Below are 25592 nucleotides of genomic sequence, written 5' to 3' on the forward strand. Positions count from 1 at the left end.
CACACACTATTAGTAGTGGCCTGAATTACAGTTTGTGCAATTTCTGAAATAGATTTATCGTTTTCTCTTCAATCACCATATTGTTAATTTGAGATAATAATATAGTACACGTAACATCTATATTCCAGATTAGTAACATCTATATTCCATTCCTGTTTGTACAACTATGACGTATGATGAACAACATGCAGGCCACTTCCGGACGGAATCTAATTCCAATTGAGAAAGAGGGCAGAGCTCGAGCGGCAAATTCTATGTTCTTTGTTGTATTATATAAATGTCTGGTCCGTGGTGATATTGGCTATATAAATCACGCAGGTCTTTTTGCCCGTGGCACGTCCGATATAGCTCATTCTGGAAAGGACCCGAGATAAGCGCAAGGCACAGTGCAGACGGTAGGCTAATTAAAATGCATCTTTGTCTTGCATGAGCATCCTTATTAGCCGGAACCCAATGTAGGCCAAGTCTAACGGTTAAAAATGTGTTCTGGTCATTGTGTGTGAACCTAGGCGCACCACGATTTTAACTGGAGAATACATGGTTTTACTGGTGATGGGGAGAACAATCTAGAAAGGAAATGTATTCAATGTGCTGCAAATGTAGCAAAACATGTTCAATGTATTTACAGCGTAATAAGCCTACCATGGCATCCAGGGCCATTGCCTTTTCATTTTTATTAATTCATTGGTTGTTGTTATAATAGGCTAGTCCACACAGTCAAATACTGTATGATGTACAGTATTTGGAATGCTTGATATCAACATTTCTCGACCATCATGCCGGATGCTACAATCCTCATTTCTGATTGTTTTTTTTGCATGCCCCCGTCTGCTCGGTCATCCATCAGGATTTAAAATAAAGTAATTTTTTTGTCTCATAGTGTTTTGTCATTTTATTTATGTTTTGCATTACGTTCCCACTTCTCATTTTCATAATTTAATAGCACCTCCTTACTGATCATGCAGGCAAAGAAAATATTTGTACGATTGTTCATTTAGTATCAAATGTATAATTTGCTTTCAAAATGTACTTGCCACATTCCACTGTAGTAACTGCATCTTTGGTAGTTGCATCTCCTTGGCTCCTAGTGCTGTAAATAGTTCCATCCATAGAATTAGAATAAATGATGTTAGGTTCTCACTATGCTTTGTCAGTCCAATCACACAATTTCATGTCAAACTGAACATCCCAACCATTTGCCCATACATTAGTTTGTGTTTCTGGCATTGATAGATACACAATGACACTGATGCAGAGATTAAACCTATAGGTGGACATGATACTGATACAGAGATTAAACCTATAGGTGGGCATGATACTGATACAGAGATTAAACCTATAGGTGGACATGATACTGATACAGAGATTAAACCTATAGGTGGACATGATACTGATACAGAGATTAAACCTATAGGTGGACATGATACTGATACAGAGATTAAACCTATAGGTGGACATGATACTGATACAGAGATTAAACCTATAGGGGGACATGATACTGATACAGAGATTAAACCTATAGGTGGACATGATACTGATACAGAGATTAAACCTATAGGTGGACATGATACTGATACAGAGATTAAACCTATAGGTGGACATGATACTGATACAGAGATTAAACCTATAGGTGGACATGACACTGATGCAGAGATTAAACCTATAGGTGGACATGATACTGATACAGAGATTAAACCTATAGGTGGACATGATACTGATACAGAGATTAAACCTATAGGTGGACATGATACTGATACAGAGATTAAACCTATAGGTGGACATGATACTGATACAGAGATTAAACCTATAGGTGGACATGATACTGATACAGAGATTAAACCTATAGGTGGACATGATACTGATACAGAGATTAAACCTATAGGTGGACATGATACTGATACAGAGATTAAACCTATAGGTGGACATGATACTGATACAGAGATTAAACCTATAGGTGGACATGATACTGATACAGAGATTAAACCTATAGGTGGACATGATACTGATACAGAGATTAAACCTATAGGTGGACATGATACTGATACAGAGATTAAACCTATAGGTGGACATGACACTGATGCAGAGATTAAACCTATAGGTGGACATGATACTGATACAGAGATTAAACCTATATTTGTTTATTTTATTTAACTAGGCAAGTCAGTTAAGAACAAATTCTTATTTACAATGATGACCTACCAAAAGGCAAAAGGCCTCCTGCGGGGACGGGGGCTGGGATTAAAAATGTAAAATAAATAAAATATGAATATAGGACACAACACACATCACGACAAGAGAGACAACACAACAATAAAGAGAGACGGAGGTGGACATGATGCTGTGCATGACCCCTGGATTGATGTGTAATCAACTTTAATGGTAGTGTTGAAGGGTTTTGTAGAACACCTATATTTAGTGCTAGAAAGGGTATTCTTAATCTTGTCTACCAGCCAGCTTTCTGAACCTACAGTACCAGTCAAAGTTTGGACACACCTACTCATTCAAGGGTTTTTCTTTATTTTTTACAATTTTCTACATTGTAAAATAATAGTGAAGACATCAACACTATGAAATAACACATGTAGTAACCAAAAAAGTGTTAAACAAATCAAAATATATATTAAATAAGAATATGTTCCTAACTGACTTGCGTAGTTACATAAAGGTTCAATAAAAATATAAAAAATATAAAATTATAATAATTCTGTTATCCATGCAGTTCTGTAGCCTGGTCCCAGGTCTGTTGTCTCCTTCTATAGCCTGGCCCCAGATCTGTTGTCTCCTTATATAGCCTGGTCCCAGATCTGTTGTCTCCTTCTATAGCCTGGTCCCAGGTCTGTTGTCTCCTTCTGTAGCCTGGTCCCAGATCTGTTGAATCCTTCTATAGCCTGTTCCCAGATCTGTTGTCACCCTCTGTAGCCTGGTCCCAGATCTGTTGTCTCCTTCTGTAGCCTGGTTCCAGATCTGTTGTCTCCTTCTGTAGCCTGGTCCCAGGTCTGTTGTCTCCTTCTGTAGCCTGGTCCCAGATCTGTTGAATCCTTCTATAGCCTGTTCCCAGATCTGTTGTTTCCTTCTGTAGCCTGGTCCCAGATCTGTTGTCACCCTCTGTAGCCTGGTCCCAGATCTGTTGTCTCCTTCTATAGCCTGGTCCCAGATCTGTTGTCTCCTTCTGTAGCCTGGTCCCAGATCTGTTGTCTCCTTCTATAGCCTGGTCCCAGATCTGTTGTCTCCTTCTGTAGCCTGGTCCCAGGTCTGTTGTCTCCTTCTGTAGCCTGGTCCCAGATCTGTTTTCTCCTTCTGTAGCCTGGTCCCAGATCTGTTGTCTCCTTCTGTAGCCTGGTCCCAGATCTGTTGTCTCCTTCTGTAGCCTGGTCCCAGGTCTGTTGTCTCCTTCTATAGCCTGGTCCCAGATCTGTTGTCTCCTTCTGTAGCCTAATCCCAAAACTGTCTGTGCTCTTGCCAACTCCATTGCTCATTGTCAAGCCAAACATACATGACAAGGAAGGACAAGGAGTTGGCATGTTAGCACAAACAGACTGGCACTCAGGATAGCAGTTCTCAGAGAGAATTGGTGAATTTTCCAGTGGTCCTACTGTGTTGTATGTATCAACATGCAGAATGAGCCAGGCTAACTGCTGTAGGTATCAACATACAGAATGAACCAGGCTAACTGCTGTATGTATCAACATACAGAATGAACCAGGCTAACTGCTGTATGTATCAACATGCAGAATGAACCAGGCTAACTGCTGTATGTATCAACATGCAGAATGAACCAGGCTAACTGCTGTATGTATCAACAGGCAGAATGAACCAGGCTAACTGCTGTATGTATCAACATGCAGAATGAACCAGGCTAACTGCTGTATGTATCAACATGCAGCATGAACCAGGCTAACTGCTGTATGTATCAACATGCAGAATGAACCAGGCTAACTGCTGTATGTATCAACATGCAGAATGAACCAGGCTAACTGCTGTATGTATCAACATGCAGAATGAACCAGGCTAACTGCTGTATGTATCAACATGCAGAATGAACCAGGCTAACTGCTGTATGTATCAACATGCAGAATGAACCAGGCTAACTGCTGTATGTATCAACATGCAGAATGAACCAGGCTAACTGCTGTATGTATCAACATGCAGAATGAACCAGGCTAACTGCTGTATGTATCAACATGCAGAATGAACCAGGCTAACTGCTGTATGTATCAACATGCAGAATGAACCAGGCTAACTGCTGTATGTATCAACATGCAGAATGAACCAGGCTAACTGCTGTATGTATCAACAGGCAGAATGAACCAGGCTAACTGCTGTATGTATCAACATGCAGAATGAACCAGGCTAACTGCTGTATGTATCAACATGCAGAATGAACCAGGCTAACTGCTGTATGTATCAACATGCAGAATGAACCAGGCTAACTGCTGTATGTATCAACATGCAGCATGAACCAGGCTAACTGCTGTATGTATCAACATGCAGAATGAACCAGGCTAACTGCTGTATGTATCAACATGCAGCATGAACCAGGCTAACTGCTGTATGTATCAACATGCAGAATGAACCAGGCTAACTGCTGTATGTATCAACATGCAGAATGAACCAGGCTAACTGCTGTATGTATCAACATGCAGAATGAACCAGGCTAACTGCTGTATGTATCAACAGGCAGATTGCTGCTTTCTTATCTATCTAGTAGGACGAAGATGTCTGACAAAAGTGACCTGAAAGCTGAGCTGGAGCGAAAGAAACAGAGGCTAGCTCAAATACGAGAGGAGAAGAAGAGAAAGGAGGAGGAGAGGAAAAAGAAAGAGGTGAGGAGAAATCTCTATTAATTTGAATATGATGTGAACTTCTTTGGTTTAGTTCAGCATCTCAAATGAGGATGAATAGAGCATTTCTATAACAGTATATCAGACGTCTGATTTGGGTTGGTAGTGTTTCTCAAGTCTTTGTGGAGCTACACTGGCTCCGATCCAAATGACACCCTATTCCCTATATAGTGCACTTCAAATGGCACCCTTATCCCTTTATAGTGCACTTCAAATGGCACCCTATTCCCTATATAATGCACTTCAAATGGCACACTATTCCCTAGATAATGCACTTCAAATAACACCCTATTCCCTATATAATGCACTACTTTTGGCTTCAAATAACACCCTATTCCCTATATAATGCACTACTTTTGGCCAGTGCACCATGTAGGGGATAGGGTGCTATTTGGGACAGAGACAGTGATACTGAAGTTCTCCCCAACACCTGTTCAGTCTGAGAGTCTGCAGCAGAAAACAGAGAATGTCTCTGAAGATTCTGACTTGGACCGCAAACGAAGAGAGACGGAGGCGCTGCTGCAGAGTATTGGGATCTCACCAGAACCACCATTAGGTATACCAGTCATATCCTTATTGCTTTCTGAGATCATCCTATCCTACCATCCTACTGACCTTTCTGAGATCATCCTATCCTACCATCCTACTGACCTTTCTGAGATCATCCTATCCTACCATCCTACTAACCTTTCTGAGGTCATCCTATCCTAGCATCCTACTGACCTTTCTGAGGTCATCCTATCCTACCATCCTACTGACCTTTCTGAGATCATCCTATCCTACCATCCTACTGACCTTTCTGAGGTCATCCTATCCTACCATCCTACTGACCTTTCTGAGATCATCCTATCCTACCATCCTACTAACCTTTCTGAGGTCATCCTATCCTACCATCCTACTAACCTTTCTGAGGTCATCCTATCCTACCATCCTACTGACCTTTCTGAGTTCATCCTATCCTACCATCCTACTGACCTTTCTGAGATCATCCTATCCTACCATCCTACTGACCTTTCTGAGATCATCCTATCCTACCATCCTACTAACCTTTCTGAGATCATCCTATCCTACCATCCTACTGACCATTCTGAGATCATCCTACCCTAACGAAAAACATTTCCAGTGAGAATGTTTTTCAGTCCTGTACTAGGTTTAATCTGTGTATGGGAAACTGGCCTGTCTTTGTTTAATGAGTATATCTTGTGGTAATGGTCTCCATACAAAATAATCAGGTCATGAAATGATCTTCAGTTTACACTATATCATATATTCAAACAAATCATTTACATTATTAATTGACTCTAATTTTTCCTTTATGGCATAAACACATTGAAATTCCATTGTGTCACGTTCAAAAGGTTAGTAATAAGAATCCAGTGATTTGGTTGGTAGGGTTATATATTCATGTATTTTAAGAGACTACTGCAGGTATGAATCTATGTATTCAGTTCAGATGGTTAGTTTGATATGCTATGTCAACATACTGACAGATTTCACACTAGCTTGGTGGTCGTGCATTATTATGTCACAAACCAGTTGGGTTTCCATCAGAAAGTTGACGATCTCTTCCCCTCTTTTCTTGTGAATTCTTCTTCCTTTGCTTTGAACCATTTCAATCCATCCTGTTGATTTGGAACCCTTCTGGTTTGGCTGTGGGGCTCTGACTGCTGGCCACCAGTGCAGCCTCTGCAGCTCTTAACATGGGATACCTGTTATTTTCATTATTTAGTCCCAACCCCTATGTCTCCCTCTTCACAATCAGTGAGCACCACCAGTGATGCTGGCAGCCAGGAGTCCGTAGATGGGGGGACAGTGGGAAGGTATGGAACATGCTCTTTACTCTATCACACACACACACACACACACACACACACACACACACACACACACACACACACACACACACACACACACACACACACACACACACACACACACACACACACACACACAACTGCTATCAGATGTAGTATTGATGTCATGGAAAATGTTCACTATTACAAACAAGCAGAAGGTATTTTAGTACTGTTCAATTATTTTCTATATGAACACACACAGACAAATGGATGTACAACTGGAAATATTTGGTATTGGCATTCTATACAACAACAACGAGGTATATTGTATGCTAAAAGCTTCTCTCTTTGGTTCTAACAATTTGTAAATGTTAGTCTATCAATGTAGCTAACATCATGAACATATGACATTGAGAACTGTGGAAATGTCTGTGTCCCGTATGGCACTCTATTCCCTACAGTAAATAATATAGTGCACTACTTTTGACAAGGGCCCATAGGACTTCTGGTCAAAAGTAGTTCACTATGTAGGGAAAAGGGTGCCATTTGGGACTCAGACAATGTATATGTGCACAGTGGCACAGAGTATCTGATGTTTATCCCTTCTCTTTTCATCTTGTAATGGGACATCAGATATAGGTAAGAACCAGAGTCGATGTACTAGTGATTATGGAGAAGATGTTTCTGTTCAGGGAGACTTCAGGGTCGTCCTGCAGTGACATCAGTTGATTATGTGACATCAGTTGATTATGTGACATCAGTTGATTATGTGACATCAGTTGATTATGTGACATAAGTGACATCAGTTGATTATGTGACATCAGTTGATTATGTGACATCAGTGACATCAGTTGATTATGTGACATCAGTTGATTATGTGACATCAGTTGATTATGTGACATCAGTTGATTATGTGACATCAGTTGATTACATGACATCGGTGACATCAGTTGATTATGTGAGATCAGTTGATTATGTGACATCAGTTGATTATGTGACATCAGTGACAGCAGTGGAACTGTGAATGTAACTTCTATTGAGGCAGTGGAACTGTGAATGTAACTTCTATTGAGGCAGTGGAACTGTGAATGTGTCTCTGTCCCAAATGCCATCCTATTCCCCATATAGTCAACTATTCTTGACCAGAGCCCTATGAGCCCTGGTCAACATTTGTGCACTACTACATAGAAAATAGGGTGGAATTTGGGATCCATCCTGTGTTTTGTTTAATGTTTGTTTTGTGTACACACTGTCATGCATGAATTCATATGTTCTAAAAGTGATGTCCCTTGAGTTGATGTATGGACTCATTTGTGTTGTTTTGGCGCCCCCTGCTGCTGTGTTTAGGACCCTGCAGTGGGACACGGACCCCTCTGCTCTCCAGCTGCAGGCAGACTCTGAGCTGGGGTATGTCTTTCCTCTTGATTCTGCTCCCAAATGGCACCCTATTCCCTATATAGTGCACTACTTTTGACCAGAGCCCATAGGACTTACACAAAGGTTATATTTTTCTTGACTGATAGCAGAGTGTTCATCTTTCAGGCGCAGGATGCACAGACTTGGAGCGTCAAAAATAGTACAGATTGACTTCGTTCCCAAAGAGCTTGTGACCTACACTAAAGAGACCCAGACTCCTTCAGCAGCACATCAGTCTGAAGGTAATGAATATTGAGTTGACTCTTGAGTTGACGCTTAAAGAACTCTTGAGGTTGACTCTTGAATTTGACTCTTGAAGTTGACTCTTGGAGTTGACGCTTGAAGTTGACGCTTGAAGTTGACTCTTGAGTTGACTCTTGAAGTTGACTCTTGAAGTAGACTCTTGAAGTTGACTCTTGAGTTGACTCTTGAAGTTGACTCTTGAAGTAGACTCATGAAGTTGACTCTTGAGTTGACGCTTGAAGTTGACGGTTGAAGTTGACTCTTGAGTTGACTCTTGAAGTTGACTCTTGAAGTAGACTCTTGAAGTAGACTCTTGAGTTGACGCTTGAAGTTGACTCTTGAGTTGACACTTGAAGTTGACTCTTGAGTTGACACTTGAAGTTGACTCTTGAAGTTGACTCTTGAAGTAGACTCTTGAAGTTGACTCTTGAGTTGACGCTTGAAGTTGACGCTTGAAGTTGACTCTTGAGTTGACTCTTGAAGTTGACTCTTGAAGTTGACTCTTGAAGTAGACTCTTGAAGTTGACTCTTGAGTTGACGCTTGAAGTTGACGCTTGAAGTTGACTCTTGAAGTTGACTCTTGAAGTTGACTCTTGAAGTAGACTCTTGAGTTGACGCTTGAAGTTGACTCTTGAGTTGACACTTGAAGTTGACGCTTGAAGTTGACTCTTGAAGTTGACTCTTGAAGTAGACTCTTGAAATGTATACTTTTAATGTAGAGCTCTAGGTTGGTTAGTATGAATGGGTATGGTTGATATTTTCAATATGCTCTCTCCCCACAGAGTGAAACAATGTGGAAGCCTATGTTGTATGTTTGTGTGTAACACAGGAGGTTGGTGGCACATTAATTGGGGAGGACTGGCTCGTGGTAATGACTGGAGTGGAATCAGTGGAATGGTATCAAATACATCAAACACATGGATACGATTCCATTTGCTCCGTTCTGGATGTTATTATGAGCCGTTCTCCCCTCAGCAGCCTCCTGTAGTGTAGAACATAAAACACGTCTTTCCTCCCAGAAGAAGAAGAGGATGAGGAGAGCAGTGAGCCTAAAGCTTCCCCTCAGACTGACCAGTTGGAGGAGGAAGGAGAGGCAGAGGACAGTAAACAGAGTAATAATGACTTTATGTTCTTTAACACACTGCTGTTAGAAAAAGCACTCGCAACCTCTGAGGTGACTTGTTGCATGGGGATTATTTGATGATAAATCAGATTTAGCCAAACATATACAACCAACATATATTCTCAACACTGGTATCACAATGTGTGTGATCCTTCTCAGCCCATGCCAGAGAGCTGACGGAGGAGGAGAGGGAACAGATCCTCCACTCAGAGGACTTCCTGGTGTTCTTTGAGCGGTCGGTCTCTGTGGTGGAGCGGGCGCTGGCCGAGGAGGGAGACATCTTCTTCGACTACAGCGGCCGGGACCTGGAGGACAAAGAAGGGTGAGAACATTGAGCATGGCCGTGTCCCAAATGGCACCCTGATCCCTATGTAGTGCACTACGTTTGACCAAGGTCCATAGGGCTCATCAGCTCATCACAGCTTTGTACTTAATTTCCATTAATGAAAAAGTTAAAAGTCGCAGTTATTGCAGGATATCCAAGGAATAGGGCCATTTAGGATGCACACCATGTTCCCTGTGGATGGATGTTATGGGAGGAATAAGTACACATTACACTGGAGTAGCACTGGAGTGGCACTGGAGTAGCACTGGAGTGGCACTGGAGTATAACTGGAGTAGCACTGGAGTGGCACTGGAGTATAACTGGAGTAGCACTGGAGTAGCACTGTAATAGAACTGGAGTATAACTGGATTAGAACTTGAGTAGAACTGGAGTAGCACTGGAGTGGCACTGGAGTTGAACTGAAGTAGCACTGGAGTGGCACTGGAGTATAACTGGAGAAGAATTGGAGTAGCACTGGAGTAGCACTGGAGTAGCACTGGAGTAGAACTGGAGTAGCACTGGAATAGCACTGGAGTATAACTGGAGAAGAACTGGAGTAGCACTGGAGTAGCACTGGAGTAGCACTGGAGTAGAACTGGAGTAGTACTGGAGTATAACTGGATTAGAACTGGAGTAGCACTGTAATAGAACTGGAGTATAACTGGAGTAGCACTGTAATATAACTGAAGTAGAACTGGAGAAGAACTGGAGTAGCACTGGAGTAGCACTGTAATAGAACTGGAGTAGAACTGGATTAGAACTTGAGTAGAACTGGAGTAGCACTGGAGTGGCACTGGAGTTGAACTGGAGTAGCACTGGAGTGGCACTGGAGTAGAACTGGAGTAGCACTGGAATAGCACTCGAGAATAACTGGAGAAGAACTGGAGTAGCACTGGAGTAGAACTGGAGTAGAACTGGAGTAGCACTGTAATAGAACTGGAGTAGAACTGGAGTAGCACTGTAATAGAACTGGAGAAGAACTGGAGTAGCACTGGAGTATAACTGTAATAGAACTGGAGTATAACTGGAGAAGAACTGGAGTAGCACTGTAATAGAACTGGAGTATAACTGGAGTAGCACTGTAATATAACTGGAGAAGAACTGGAGTAGCACTGTAATAGAACTGGAGTAGAACTGGAGTAGAACTGGAGTAGCACTGTAATAGAACTGGAGTAGAACTGGAGTAGCACTGTAATAGAACTGGAGAAGAACTGGAGTAGCACTGGAGTATAACTGTAATAGAACTGGAGTATAACTGGAGTAGCACTGTAATAGAACTGGAGTAGAACTGGAGTAGCACTGTAATAGAACTGGAGTAGAACTGGAGTAGAACTGGAGTAGCACTGTAATAGAACTGGAGTAGAACTGGAGTAGCACTGTAATAGAACTGGAGTAGAACTGGAGTATAACTGGAGTAGCACTGTAATAGAACTGGAGTAGAACTGGAGTAGAACTGGAGTAGCGCCGGAGTAGCGCCGGAGTAGAATCGGAGTAGAACTGGAGCGAACATCTTTCCCATTTCCCTTTCTGCCTTATCAGGGACATGCAAGGTGGATCCAATCTGTCTTTCAACCGTGTGTTCCATGACGATCACTGGTCCAAACACCGAGTAGTCACCTGCTTAGACTGGTCCCCACAGGTACAATGGAACTTTCTCCCAGTTTAGAACATATCTGATGCATCTACTTCCTTCATTTCCTTTATTTGTCTATGTCAAGACCACAGAACTAGAATGAATGCCACTTTGAGTGCACCCCTGAGTTTACCAGTCATGGTCAGAGGTTCCAAGCCTGTTCTGTTCATTCCATTTCTATGGTCAAGACAGAAGAAGAAGACTTGGTTGAAGTAACAAGCCAGTCCTGTTCTATACTATATTGTGTCTTTGCAGTACCCTGAACTGATGGTGGCCTCTTACAACAGCAACGAGGATGCTCCACACGAGCCTGATGGGATAGCGCTGGTGTGGAACATGAAGTTCAAGAAGACCACTCCAGAGTATACATTTCACTGCCAGGTCAGCAGCTGTTTGTTGATCTGATGTGACGTAAGACTGATGCTTGAGAGAGGATGGATGACATTTCATCATTACAACGTTGAAGTCATTTCATTTGCTAACATTCAGAACCACAAGTTAAGAACATAATGGAAGGGAATGTATTGTTGAATGTCACACGATATAATGGCAGGTAGCCTAGTGGTTAGAGCGTTGGGCCAGTAACCGAAAGGTTGCTAGATCAAATCCCCGAGCTGACAAGGTAAAAATCTATCGTTCTGCCCCCACTGTTCCTAGGCCGTCATTGTAAATAAGAATTTGTTCTTAACTGACTTGCCTAGTTAAATGAAGGTAAAATAAAAACTAACATGGTTTAACTCGATTCAAATAATTATTATATTGTTCTAGGTAGTTTTGCTGTATATTGGCCATCTCATTTTACTCTCTCTCTCTCTTCTATCGCTCTCTCTATTTCTGTCTCTGCCTCCTCTGGTTATCTGCTTCTCTCTCTTTCTCTCTCTTTCTATATCCCTCTCCCCCTCTCTCCCCCTCTCTCTCTCTCCCCCTCTCTCTCTCTCTGTCTCAGTCATCAGTGATGTCTGTGGGCTTTGCTCAGTTCCATCCTAACTTGGTGGTGGGGGGAACGTACTCTGGACAGATTGTGTTGTGGGATAACCGTAGTCACAGGAGGACCCCCGTCCAGAGGACCCCTCTGTCTGCTGCGGCACACACTGTAAGTTAACAGACACCTCCCTCCACACACTGTAAGTTAACAGACACCTCCCTCCACACACTGTAAACTAACAGACACCTCCCTCCACACACTGTAAGTTAACAGACACCTCCCTCCACACACTGTAAGTTAACAGACACCTCCCTCCACACACTGTAAGTTAACAGACAACTCCCTCCACACACTGTAAGTTAACAGACACCTCCCTCCACACACTGTAAACTAACAGACACCTCCCTCCACACACTGTAAGTTAACAGACACCTCCCTCCACACACTGTAAACTAACAGACACCTCCCTCCACACACTGTAAGTTAACAGACACCTCCCTCCACACACTGTAAGTTAACAGACACCTCCCTCCACACACTGTAAGTTAACAGACACCTCCCTCCACACACTGTAAACTAACAGACACCTCCCTCCACACACTGTAAGTTAACAGACACCTCCCTCCACACACTGTAAGTTAACAGACACCTCCCTCCACACACTGTAAGTTAACAGACACCTCCCTCCACACACTGTAAGTTAACAGACACCTCCCTCCACACACTGTAAGTTAACAGACACCTCCCTCCACACACTGTAAACTAACAGACACCTCCCTCCACACACTGTAAACTAACAAAAACCTCCCTCCACACACTGTAAGTTAACAGACACCCCCCTCCACACACTGTAAACTAACAGACACCTCCCTCCACACACTGTAAGTTAACAGACACCTCCCTCCACACACTGTAAACTAACAGACACCTCCCTCCACACACTGTAAGCTAACAGACACCTCCCTCCACACACTGTAAGTTAACAGACACCTCCCTCCACACACTGTAAGTTAACAGACACCTCCCTCCACACACTGTAAACTAACAGACACCTCCCTCCACACACTGTAAGCTAACAGACACCTCCCTCCACACACTGTAAGTTAACAGACACCTCCCTCCACACACTGTAAGTTAACAGACACCTCCCTCCACACACTGTAAACTAACAGACACCTCCCTCCACACACTGTAAACTAACAGACACCTCCCTCCACACACTGTAAGTTAACAGACACCTCCCTCCACACACTGTAAGTTAACAGACACCTCCCTCCACACACTGTAAGTTAACAGACACCTCCCTCCACACACTGTAAACTAACAGACACCTCCCTCCACACACTGTAAGTTAACAGACACCTCCCTCCACACACTGTAAGTTAACAGACACCTCCCTCCACACACTGTAAGTTAACAGACACCTCCCTCCACACACTGTAAGTTAACAGACACCTCCCTCCACACACTGTAAGTTAACAGACACCTCCCTCCCTCCACACACTGTAAGTTAACAGACACCTCCTCCACACACTGTAAGTTAACAGACACCTCCCTCCACACACTGTAAGTTAACAGACACCTCCCTCCACACACTGTAAGTTAACAGACACCTCCCTCCACACAGTGTAAGTTAACAGACACCTCCCTCCACACACTGTAAGTTAACAGACACCTCCCTCCACACACTGTAAACTAACAGACACCTCCCTCCACACACTGTAAGTTAACAGACACCTCCCTCCACACACTATAAACTAACAGACACCTCCCTCAACACAATGTAAGTTAACACTCTGTAAGTTAACAGACACCTCCCTCAACACAATGTAAGTTAACACACTGTAAGTTAACAGACACCTCCCTCAACACAATGTAAGTTAACACACTGTAAGTTAACAGACACCTCCCTCAACACAATGTAAGTTAACACACTGTAAGTTAACAGACACCTCCCTCAACACAATGTAAGTTAACACACTGTAAGTTAACAGACACCTCCCTCAACACAATGTAAGTTAACACACTGTAAGTTAACAGACACCTCCCTCAACACAATGTAAGTTAACACTGTAAGTTAACAGACACCTCCCTCAACACAATGTAAGTTAACACACTGTAAGTTAACAGACACCTCCCTCAACACAATGTAAGTTAACACACTGTAAGTTAACAGACACCTCCCTCTGCCTCTCATATACTCTACTGTAACGTGTTTATATCAGTGTGACCTCTGCGGCCGTATCAAACGTTTTAGAGTAGGAATGCTGATCTAGGATCAGGTATCCCGTGTCCATGGAATCTTATTCATTGTCATCTGAAAACTCCTACTGTCAGATGCTTCATATATACGGCCCCTGATCTCTGATTCAAGCTAGTTTGTTTGGCTTTCTTTGTTTACAAATTCAAAAAGATTTCAAACAGATTTGTGTTAACCTTGTCCCCAGGCCAATTGCGTATAAGAAGCGTTGGGAAGAAGAGTCTGGGGAACAACATTAGATTTGTGGTAACATATCTAAGAACCGACCTACTGTTCTTTCCTCCAGCACCCAGTGTACTGTGTGAACGTGGTGGGTACCCAGAACGCCAACAACCTGATAACAGTGTCTACTGATGGGAAGATGTGCTCCTGGAGTCTAGACATGCTCTCTCAGCCTCAGGTTAGCAGATGGCACCCTAAATGGCACCCTATTCCCTTTATAGTGCACTTCTTTTGACCAGGGTCCATTGGGTAGTAGTGCACTATAAAGGGAATAGGGTGCCATTTGAGACGTATGTATCGCAATAAACTCCTATTAATTCTCCTCAGAGAATTTATCTAAATAAATGATTTCATGATATATTATTTTTATCCATAAAGAAAATGACTAGTATTTGTCTTTGTTCCATGTTTATTGAGGTAAACTATATGAGCATGCATTTAACAGGAGAGTATGGAGCTGGTCTACAATAAGTCCAAGCCCGTAGCAGTAACAGGAATGGCCTTCCCTGCCGGAGATGTTAACAACTACGTGGTGGGAAGCGAGGAAGGGATGGTGTACTCTGCGTCCCGCCACGGCAGGTTAGTGAGATGAGGCGCAATAGGAACAGTTATTTATAACATGAATGTGTCTTCACGTTTCCATAGAAACAGCACATGACACTGCGGGATGTGTGTAATGTCAGTCTCTCACATGATCTATATTTTACAATGTTTTTTATTGTTACAAATTAATGCAACCTGATGAAGTTGATGTTATTTATGTTTCCAATGAAAACAGCGCAAGATGTTTGCGATATGTGTGTGTCCTTCGACCAACCAGCCTACTGTATCTGGAATGATAGCTTTATCTTAAGGCTCATTGAATGTACTTAAGTGAATGCCTTGTTATGTTGTTGTGTGCAGTAAAGCAGGTATAGCTGAGATGTTTGAGGGGCACCAGGGCCCAGTGACTGGGATCAGCTGCCATAACGCTGTGGGTACTGTCGACTTCTCACACCTCTTCATCACGTCCTCCTTTGACTGGACAGTAAAACTGTGGTCAATCAAGGTAAGACAAGTCACATTACTCTACTCAGGGTGTTATCCCTGTTCCCTGATCTACATGTTTAACTAACAATTACAAGATAGTTAAAACTGCCACCTAAGGCCCCAAAGAACCCTCAGCTGTAGCAGCATTCTTGCGCTGTCTTCGTAGAATTAGAATGGAATAGAATTCTCGTAGAATAGAATTTGAATTTGTTGTTCTTTCTGTGTCTGTCTCTCTCTCCAGCACAACAAGCCACTGTACTCGTTTGAGGATAATGCAGACTATGTCTATGATGTCAGTTGGTCCCCTGTGCATCCGGCTCTCTTTGCCTCCGTGGATGGGATGGGTCGTTTGGACCTGTGGAACCTCAACAATGACACTGAGGTGAGTCACACAATCTCATAGGTTACTTGACTTATTTATGGCCCATCATTCCTTTGGGAGCATAGGTCATCGACGACTCCTCTCCATCACACTCTGTTCTGGGCAGTCTCCTCCAGCTGGTTCCTCACAATCACACTCTGTTCTGGGCGGTCTCGTCCAGCCCATTCCTCTCCATCACACTCTGTTCTGGGCAGTCTCCTCCAGCTGGTTCCTCTCCATCACAATCTGTTCTGGGCAGTCTCCTCCAGCTGGTTCCTCTCCATCACACTCTGTTCTGAGGAGTCTCCTCCAGCTGGTTCCTCTCCATCACACTCTGTTCTGGGCAGTCTCCTCCAGCTCGTTCTTCTCCATGACGGTTTTTATTAGTTAATTGTTTACCACTGTACAGCTTTCTTTTATCCTGGACTGGATGTGTATGATGCAGAATAGGATTTTATCATATTTCTACATAGCTATCTGTTGTTGGTATGTGGTTGTAAGATAATATGACACTTTTTTTTTTAAAGGTGCCCACAGCGAGTGTGACGATCGAGGGGGCGTGTGCTCTGAACCGTGTGAGATGGGCGTCGGGAGGCAGAGAGGTTGCCGTGGGTGACTCGGAGGGGCGTGTCTGGATCTACGATGTGGGAGAGGTGAAATAATTAAGTCCATCATTTAAAGGGTTCTAACGATGAGAGAATGGGTGCTGAAGCTGAAACAAGATGGAACTCATGGCCTTGTTGTTGTGCCTTGGATTCTTATTCACTTCTTTGCTGAAATGGGATACATTAGTTAGGCTACTGTTGTTTCTATCCAATTGTTTTTCTGTTTTTTTTTTTCATATATATGCTCATCTATATATTTTATACTTATATATTCTAATCCCATTCCTTTACTAGATTGTGTGTATTAGGTTTTGTTGTGGAGTTGTTAGATATTACCTGTTAGATACTGCTGCACTGTCGGATCTAGAAGCATAAGCATTTCGCTACACTCGCAATAACATCTGCTAACATTGTGTATGTGACCAATAAAATTTGATTTGCTTTGATTTGATATGTGACTGACTGTGTTTGTCTCCTGTAGCTGGCAGTGCCACACCCTGAGGACTGGAGCCACTTCGCCCGCACCCTAGTTGAGATCCGTGCCAACCGCGGGGACGGAGAGGAAGAGGGGGCCGTGGAGCTGGCAGCCTGAAACCCTCTCATCAATGGATGCAACGTTTCAAGACTGACAGCTTGATAACAGACATTTACAGATAACAAACCATCATTTACTGACATAACAACAGCAGCATGCATGCTTTAGTGACATTCAAGTCATTGTGATTAGACTGACTCCAAGCTTATGCTCCATAGATCAAAGTAAGAAACAAGGATTTTCCAGGGCAACAACTATTCTTACTAGGGTTATTTATTGGTTCATTAAACAGTTGATATGTATATACTTGATATCAAAATCATATGGCTTGCAATGATAATGTGCTTATGGGTCTAACGTGGGTCTAAATGTTGGAGTGAGCTAGATATGATCCTGATATTATACTGGTTTGATTATCAGATTCCTGTGATCTGTTCATGTTGTTCTTTCTTCAAGGTTATAAAAGCTGCATTAATAACAAGTTGGATCATTGTTTTCTCAAGATATCCAAGTTAACCTTTAATAATGTTTTTAAGTAGCTTTGGGCTTTTCAGTGCATCAGCATGATAATTATTACATTTTGGTTGCTGTTAAAAAAAATGGTTTTGTTTTAAGAAATAAGTCTAAAAATGTATGGCTTTTTGCTGTAAGGACAACAATTGACAATAAAATAAGGATAACTTAAATACTGATTTGTATGCCACAAATCTCACAGACCAGGCTGTATGGGCTACTGTAGTACTGTAGTAGAAGTTTTAGGGTTATGGTTGAAGATAATACATTTACAGTGTGTATTGCATTTTACATTTTACTACCATTATTTAAATATTCCACCTATGCCATTTCTGTGTTTGATTTTGAATCGAAACATTTGTACAGTAATTTGATATAAACCATCCCCAGTCAGCTACTGTAAGCTATTGATTTGAGGTCAGTTGTAGTATCACCGTGTGAATGTACTGTGCGTCCTACTGTAAGAATTGACCTATTGCGATGCTATTTATGAAACGGGTAATCTTGGTAAAGAGGTGGCTTTATTCTTTCTTTGTCCACTGTCGTTGACTTCTTATTATAGCTCAGTGGTCATTTTCGAACGTACGCGAATCCACGTAGCAGGCGGAGTTCTGTTTCCATGACAATTACGTCAATATTAGTGTCGGGTAACTAAAGGTCATGCTAAAGACAAGCGCGAGTCACACAGAAGGAAACAGAATGGCGGAGGTAAACTTAACTGTTGTGCTTTAAAACGGCAAGATATTCTCGTATGGTGTGGCTTCAGTGTCGTTTCGTTTTCGTGGTACTTAGTTTATTCTATGCATGGTCGCGAGAAGGACAGTCTGAGCGGAGCAAAGCCTCACTAGTAAGCCTGAAGGAGTTTGACTTTACTCGGAAGGATAGCTCAGCTGGCTAGCATGTTTGACTTTACTCGGAAGGATAGCACAGCTGGCTAGCTGAATATGCAAATGTACTAGATTACTTTTGACTGTTTATTGCAAGTCAGTTAGCTAAATGACAGGCGACTAAAGCCAAGTAGCGAACTGTAGTTAACTACCTAGTAATCCATGTTTACGTTCAATATTGTGAAGCTACTTGTCGGCCTTTCTCCACCTTACTTCTGCCCGTGTTAGCTTGCTAGCTTTGTGCTTGATTGCACTCTGCAGAGGTTAGCAGCACTAGCGATAGCTAGCAGTACAAGTTCGTTTCGTTCTTTTAAAAACCACGTATATTAAAGTCAAGCAAACTAGCTTCTCTATTTTCTAGGAAGCTTGTTCTAACGCTGATTGAATTTATCAAATGCTATAACTAGCTTTTTTTGTTACCTAATGTTTCTAACTAGCTTGTTTATGATGTAGCAGGGCTCAGAAAAAAATATAATGCAGATCAAGATTTGAAATGGAATGTTTTTCACAAAACCCAGGTTCTGAGTTAGTTACACCATTATTCTGGCAGATCGTTGAAATCCAACGTCAAGTTGTTCGCCATCTCTGGTGTTTCTAAAATGACACCGTATGAGGGAGACATAGTCAATGGAATAACAACGAATGTTGTAATATATGGATAGATAAACTTGTCAGTATTGTCTTATTTGACATGTTCATGTTTTCTCACAGCCCTGTAGGGGGCGACCAAGGTCAAAGTTGAATTCCAATTTCCTTAGCTGCTATTATCAGTGACAGACTGCATACAGTAGTGTCATTTTTACAGATGTGTTCAGTGTGTTGTCAAGATTGGTTGTCTGGTACTGTAAACATCCCCGACTGGAAGCTGTGATGTACATGTTCTAGCTTTCAGTAGGGTGTTTGCTGCTCCAGGCTTCCTCAGACTCCTAGACTAGTGTTGTTGTTCGTAGATCTAGGGCTGCATTCCAGTCAAAATTAGCATCTTCTCTTCCTCCCATCACTGGAGTAAACCCTCCAGTGATGTATGTATGGTGGAGTGAATGAGGGAAGAGGTTGCAAGTAAAAGTGGATTGGGAGGATGGCTCATAATAATGGCCAGAACTGCATGAATGGAATGGCATACAAATGCATGGAAACCATGTGTTTGATGTATTTGATACCATTCTGCTCTAGCCATTATCACAAGCCTGTCCAACCCTATTAAGGTGCCACCAACCTCAGGTTTGCATCTTAATTTAAATAACTGAATGTTATTGTTTGTTCATACATCTGGTGTTTCCCAGACAAAAGTGTGTCTGACTCAAGTGAGTGAGCTTTACTTCCAGTTCTACTGCTGTGGAAATGGAAGTATCCTAGCTTCTTCGTTCCGAGTGTAGTTACTGTAAACATCCTACACTCAGCTATAGCCTGTATGGAAGGCTGGGGAGAGGGTGTTTACTTTGACTGGCTTGGACAGCTTCAATCTGTATGGATGGGATTTAATGGATCACTCATGAAGAGATGGAAATATTTATTTTTGTACAAACAGAGAAGGCGGCTGCAATTAATTCCCATTGGTAGTTTTTATGAGAAACCTAACATGTAGAAGATGCAATCAATGGATGATATTTGGATGCATTATCACCGATCAATAATGACAATACTGTTTGTTATTGCAAAAAAATAAACTTTGCAAATGTGTATTGATTGATTGACTGACTGATTATTTTATTCCTTAATGTTCAAATGTGTATTGATTGACTGTTTGTTTATTTTATTCCTTGGAATGTTTATAATGTATATCACAGTTTATAGCATACTATTAGCCTAACATTTTATGGACCTGGTTGAAAATGGTAGTGATTGCTGAAGAAAATGCACATTCATTCACAAATTGAAATGTTTTGCCAGTTCACACACCTGTATTCAAAATCCATGTACGCTACATTAATTTTAAGCTTAATAATTTCATCACATTATTTATATAAATTAGTGTTCTACTGTTATGGGAACAACAATTTAATAACCGTTGAGCATATATATCTGGGCGTGAGTAACCAACCATGATATGTCAGAGGATTTTGTAATAAGGCGAGTACTGTACAGGATCCCATTCAAAAGAGAAGAATAGAGTGGAAACCTTTTACAAATGTATCAAGGGTAGACTATGCCTTCTGGCCATCCCAGCCACAGGGGGAGGACATCCCAAACCAGCCTGCTTTTCTCTCCACAGGAAGACTTTATCCGCCATATTTGTTGTCGCAGATTCGCCAGAAACCTTCCTCCAAAACAAATAAAAATACGATTTTCAATTACTTATTCAATAAGTAATGTAGATATGTACATTTATTTATGTAACTCTTAGGGTATTACGTTTTATTTTACAAACATGGAGACGTCAACCGCATGTAAGTACTCGACTCGATTGTTTACCTTTTCGTACAGTACTATCTCGGAGAAATAACATTTCTTAGCTAGGTAAAAGTAGCAAGCTAGCCAACAGATGTAGTCAAATTACTCATTATGTGAAGTTTATTCTATGCTAAAAGTGGGGCACATAATTACCGTGACCAGCCACAACATTGACAGCACATTTATTGCAGCTAAATGTCCGGCCTAAAGTTATTGGATTTAGTTTGTAAAGAAAGTATTTATCACGAAACTGTTCCTGTTTCTCCCAGCGTTTAGCTGTCTTTAGTCATACTGCTGAGGAGTCAGGAGTTCAACTATCTTTGCTGTTGCAGTGGTAGCGAAACCTGTCTGGAGAGCTACAGAGTTTACACAGAGCAAACCAATAAACTATATTGCACTGACCTCATTCCATTTCAGTATTCTCAGCTTGTAGGTGCTAGGCTGGCTTGGATCATGTAGGCCCTAGCTAGGTTTGAATTCAGTATTTTGAAAGAAAGAAAGGTAGGTAGCTAGAGGAAAAATATACAGTCCCTGACCAAAGAATGAACCATGCAACTAGCACTAAACACACAAGTACAATGTATAGGCCAATGCACTGCCAGCCTATTGAAAATATCTCATTTCCATTGAAGTCATTTAGCAGACACTCTTCTCCAGAGCGACTTACAGTAGTGAGTCATACATTTTCATTCTCGTCTTTTTCTTGCGTACTGGTCCCCCGTGGAAATCGAACCCACAATCCTGGCGTTGCAAGCACCATGCTCTGCCAACTGTCAATTCAACTTTCAATGTGTAATGATCTTATTATTAGGCCGTCAACTTTTTCCACGGTCAAATTTGTACATAAACACACATTAATCTTGGCCTGCCGGTCTGTTAATTCACAGGTGGGACTTCCTCCATCTTCATGTGTAAACTGTGCAACCTGTTCTCTCCACACCGAGCACAGCTCCTCTCCCATGTGTCTGAGAAGCACCACACAGAGGGGCTCAACCCTGATGACATCATTGTGGCCCTCATGCCATTGACAGCTCCACTGGAGAAGGGTGGAGGTGAGCACCTCCTCAAAGCAACCAGGGATACTAAGGGTGGAGGTGAGCACCTCTTCAAAGCAGCCAAGGATACTAAGGGTGGAGGTGGAGGTGAGCACCTCCTCAAAGCAACCAGGGATACTAAGGGTGGAGGTGGAGGTGAGCACCTCTTCAAAGCAGCCAAGGATACTAAGGGTGGAGGTGAGCACCTCTTCAAAGCAGCCAGGGATACTAAGAGTGGAGGTGGAGGTGAGCACCTCTTCAAAGCAGTCAGGGATACTAAGAGTGGAGGTGGAAGTGAACACCTCATCAAAGCAGCCAAGGATACTAATGGAGGTGAGCACCTCTTCAAAGCGGCCAGGGATACTAAGGGTGGAGGTGGTGAGCAGCCAGGGATAATAGGGCATTGCAACAACTGACCGTATTATGGTGTTTCTTTGTTTTTCTCAAAGTTCCACGATCTGAATAATTGGCTACTGAGTGCCTCGGTAGTCCTTCAAACATTTGTAGCAGATTGTAATCCGATTTTGACAGCTCTTTTTAATCCAGGACTAGGCTTAATTTGTGTCTGGGAAACTGGCCCTATAGGTCTGTTTGTGTGTAATAGTGTGATTGATGGCATTGATCCTATTTCCCCCACAGATAGCCCTGTCAAGAGAAAACGAGGACGTCCTAAGGGCTCAACCAAGAAGATTGTAGCTGATGGGCCCATGACAGAGACTACTAGCTCCAACCAGAAGAAGCAGAAACAACAGACAGTAGAGGCCCAATCAGAAGCTGGGCTAGTGGACGGGGAAGAACCAGAGGACGACAATGCCCTGGACTGCAAGAAGTGCAACCGTGTGTTCGGCAACAGGCGACAGATCATGAAACACATCTGCTTGATAGACCTCAGAGAGGACGAGGATCAGGAGGACAACGGTATGTGTGAAGTCAACTGTTTTATGTCTGTTTAGAATAGATTGAAATAGAATAGTGCTTTATGGTCCATCTAGGGATACATCCCAAATGGCACCCTATTCCCTATATAGTGCACTACTTTTGACCAGGGCCCATACACTACGTGGCCAAATGTATGTGGACACCTGCTCGTCGGACATCTCATTCCAAAATCATGGGCATTAATATGGAGTTGGAATATGGAACCTCACTCTTGTGGCTGAATGGAAGGAAGTCCCCGCAGCCACCACTCTTCTGGGAAGGCTTTCTACTAGATGTTGTTGGAACATAGCTGCGGGTACTTGCTTCCATTCAGCCACAAAAGTGAGGTTGCCTGGCTCGCAGTCGGCGTTCCAATTCATCCCCAAGATGTTCAATGGGGTTGAGGTCAGGGCTCTGTGCAGGCCAGTCAAGTTCTTCCACACCGATCTCGAAAACCATTTCTGTATGTACCTCTCTCTGTGCACGGGGAAACTGTCATGCTGAAACAGGAAAGGGCTTTCCCCAAACTGTTGCCACAAAGTTGGAAGCACAGAATCGTCTATAATGTCATTGTATGCTGTAGCATTAAGCTTTCCCTTCTCTGGAACTAAGGGGCCTAGCCCGAACCATGAAAAACAGCCCCAGACCATTATTCCTCCTCCACCAAACTTTACAGTTGCCACTATGCATTGGAGCAGTTAGTGTTCTCCTGGTATCCACCAAACCCAGATTCGTCCATCGGACTGCCAGATGGTGAAGCGTGATTCATCACTCCAGAGAACGCATTTCCACTGAGTCCAATGGCAGTGAGCTTTACACCACTCCAGCCGACACTTGGCATTGCGCATGGGGATCTTAGGCTTGTGTGCGGCTGCTCGGCCATGGAGACCCATTTCATGAAGCTCTCGACAAACAGTTCTTATGCTGACGTTGCTTCCAGAGGCAGTTTGGAACTCGGTAGTGAGTGTTGCAACAGAGGACATGCGATTTTGTACGTGCTACGCACTTGAGCACTCGGCGATCCTGTTCTGTGAGCTTGTGTGACCTACCACTTTGCGTCTGAGCCGTTGTTGCTCCTAGACGTTTCCACTTCACATTAACAGCACTTATACTTGACCGGGGCAGCTCTAGCAGGGCAGAAATTTGACAAACTGAGTTGTTGGAAAGGTGGCATCCTATGACGGTGCCACGTTGAAAGTCACTGAGCTCATCAGTAAGGCAATTCTACTGCCAATGTTTGTCTATGGAGATTGCATGGCGGTGTGCTCGATTTTATACACGCCCTCCCCGTCAAGCGTTCCACAGGGATGCTAGCCCATGTTGACTCCAATGCTTCCCACAGTTGTGTCAAGTTGGCTGGATGTCCTTTGAGTGGTGGACCGTTCTTGATATACACAGGAAACTGTTGAGCGTGAAAAACCCATCAGCGTTGCAGTTCTTGACACAATCTGGTGCGCCTGGCACCTACTACTATAACCCATTCAAAGGCACTTAAATCTTTTGTCTTGCCTATTCACCCTCTGAATGGCACACATACAAATTCCATGTCTGATTTGAAGTGGATTTAGCAAGTGACATCATTAAAGGATCATAGCTTTCATCTGGATTCACCTGGCAAATCGATGTCATGGAAAGAGCTATATCAATATGTTCACCATCTAAATGTCTATATCAATATGTTCACCATCTAAATGTCTATATCCATATGTTCACCATCTAAATGTCTATATCAATATGTTCACCATCTAAATGTCTATATCTATATGTTCACCATCTAAATGTCTATATCTATACCATCTAAATGTCTATATCAATATGTTCACCATCTAAATGTCTATATCAATATGTTCACCATCTAAATGTCTATATCAATATGTTCACCATCTAAATGTCTATATCAATATGTTCACCATCTAAATGTCTATATCAATATGTTCACCATCTAAATGTCTATATCCATATGTTCACCATCTAAATGTCTATATCTATATGTTCACCATCTAAATGTCTATATCAATATGTTCACCATCTAAATGTCTATATCTATACCATCTAAATGTCTATATCAATATGTTCACCATCTAAATGTCTATATCTATACCATCTAAATGTCTATATCTATATGTTCACCATCTAAATGTCTATATCTATACCATCTAAATGCCTATATCTATATGTTCACCATCTAAATGTCTATATCTATACCATCTAAATGTCTATATCTATATGTTCACCATCTAAATGTCTATATCTATACCATCTAAATGTCTATATCTATATGTTCACCATCTAAATGTCTATATCTATACCATCTAAATGCCTATATCTATACCATCTAAATGTCTATATCAATATGTTCACCATCTAAATGTCTATATCTATATGTTCACCATCTAAATGTCTATATCAATATGTTCACCATCTAAATGTCTATATCTATATGTTCACCATCTAAATGTCTATATCCGTATGTTCACCATCTAAATGTCTATATCAATATGTTCACCATCTAAATGTCTATATCCGTATGTTCAC

At 42.2% G+C, this 25592-nt stretch overlaps 2 protein-coding genes across 7 annotated transcripts; both read left to right on the forward strand.

Annotated features, from left to right (window-relative positions):
- The first annotated feature begins 7 nt into the window (after positions 1-7).
- On the forward strand, positions 8-18357 carry LOC123723790 (cytoplasmic dynein 1 intermediate chain 1). 4 transcript variants are annotated; one of them, XM_082959389.1, is made up of 17 exons: positions 8-395; positions 4678-4823; positions 5280-5397; positions 6520-6661; positions 7985-8044; positions 8180-8295; positions 9316-9408; positions 9579-9741; positions 11284-11383; positions 11633-11758; positions 12324-12470; positions 14849-14962; positions 15230-15363; positions 15688-15832; positions 16055-16195; positions 16702-16827; positions 17261-18357. In XM_082959389.1, exons 2-17 carry the CDS (start codon positions 4716-4718, stop codon positions 17369-17371), a joined length of 1944 nt encoding a protein of 647 aa, XP_082815515.1. In that variant the 5' UTR covers positions 8-395; positions 4678-4715; the 3' UTR covers positions 17372-18357. The 4 variants fall into 4 exon arrangements, with proteins under 4 accessions (XP_082815515.1, XP_082815518.1, XP_082815522.1 ...); XM_082959392.1 differs by having other exon boundaries at positions 9319-9408; XM_082959396.1 differs by having other exon boundaries at positions 6604-6661.
- Positions 18358-20911: 2554 nt separating this feature from the next.
- Positions 20912-23248, forward strand: LOC145859548 (zinc finger protein ZFAT-like). Of its 3 annotated transcripts, none has more exons than XM_082959409.1 (3): positions 20912-21101; positions 21993-22247; positions 22779-23248. In XM_082959409.1, exons 1-3 carry the CDS (start codon positions 21083-21085, stop codon positions 23090-23092), a joined length of 588 nt encoding a protein of 195 aa, XP_082815535.1. In that variant the 5' UTR covers positions 20912-21082; the 3' UTR covers positions 23093-23248. The 3 variants fall into 3 exon arrangements, with proteins under 3 accessions (XP_082815535.1, XP_082815537.1, XP_082815542.1); XM_082959411.1 differs by having other exon boundaries at positions 21993-22199; positions 22779-23216; XM_082959416.1 differs by having other exon boundaries at positions 21993-22157; positions 22779-23205.
- The last annotated feature ends 2344 nt before the right edge of the window (positions 23249-25592 follow it).

Source organism: Salmo salar, chromosome 02 (assembly GCF_965601325.2).
Source record: "Salmo salar chromosome 02, fSalSal1, whole genome shotgun sequence".
NCBI lineage: Eukaryota > Metazoa > Chordata > Actinopteri > Salmoniformes > Salmonidae > Salmo > Salmo salar.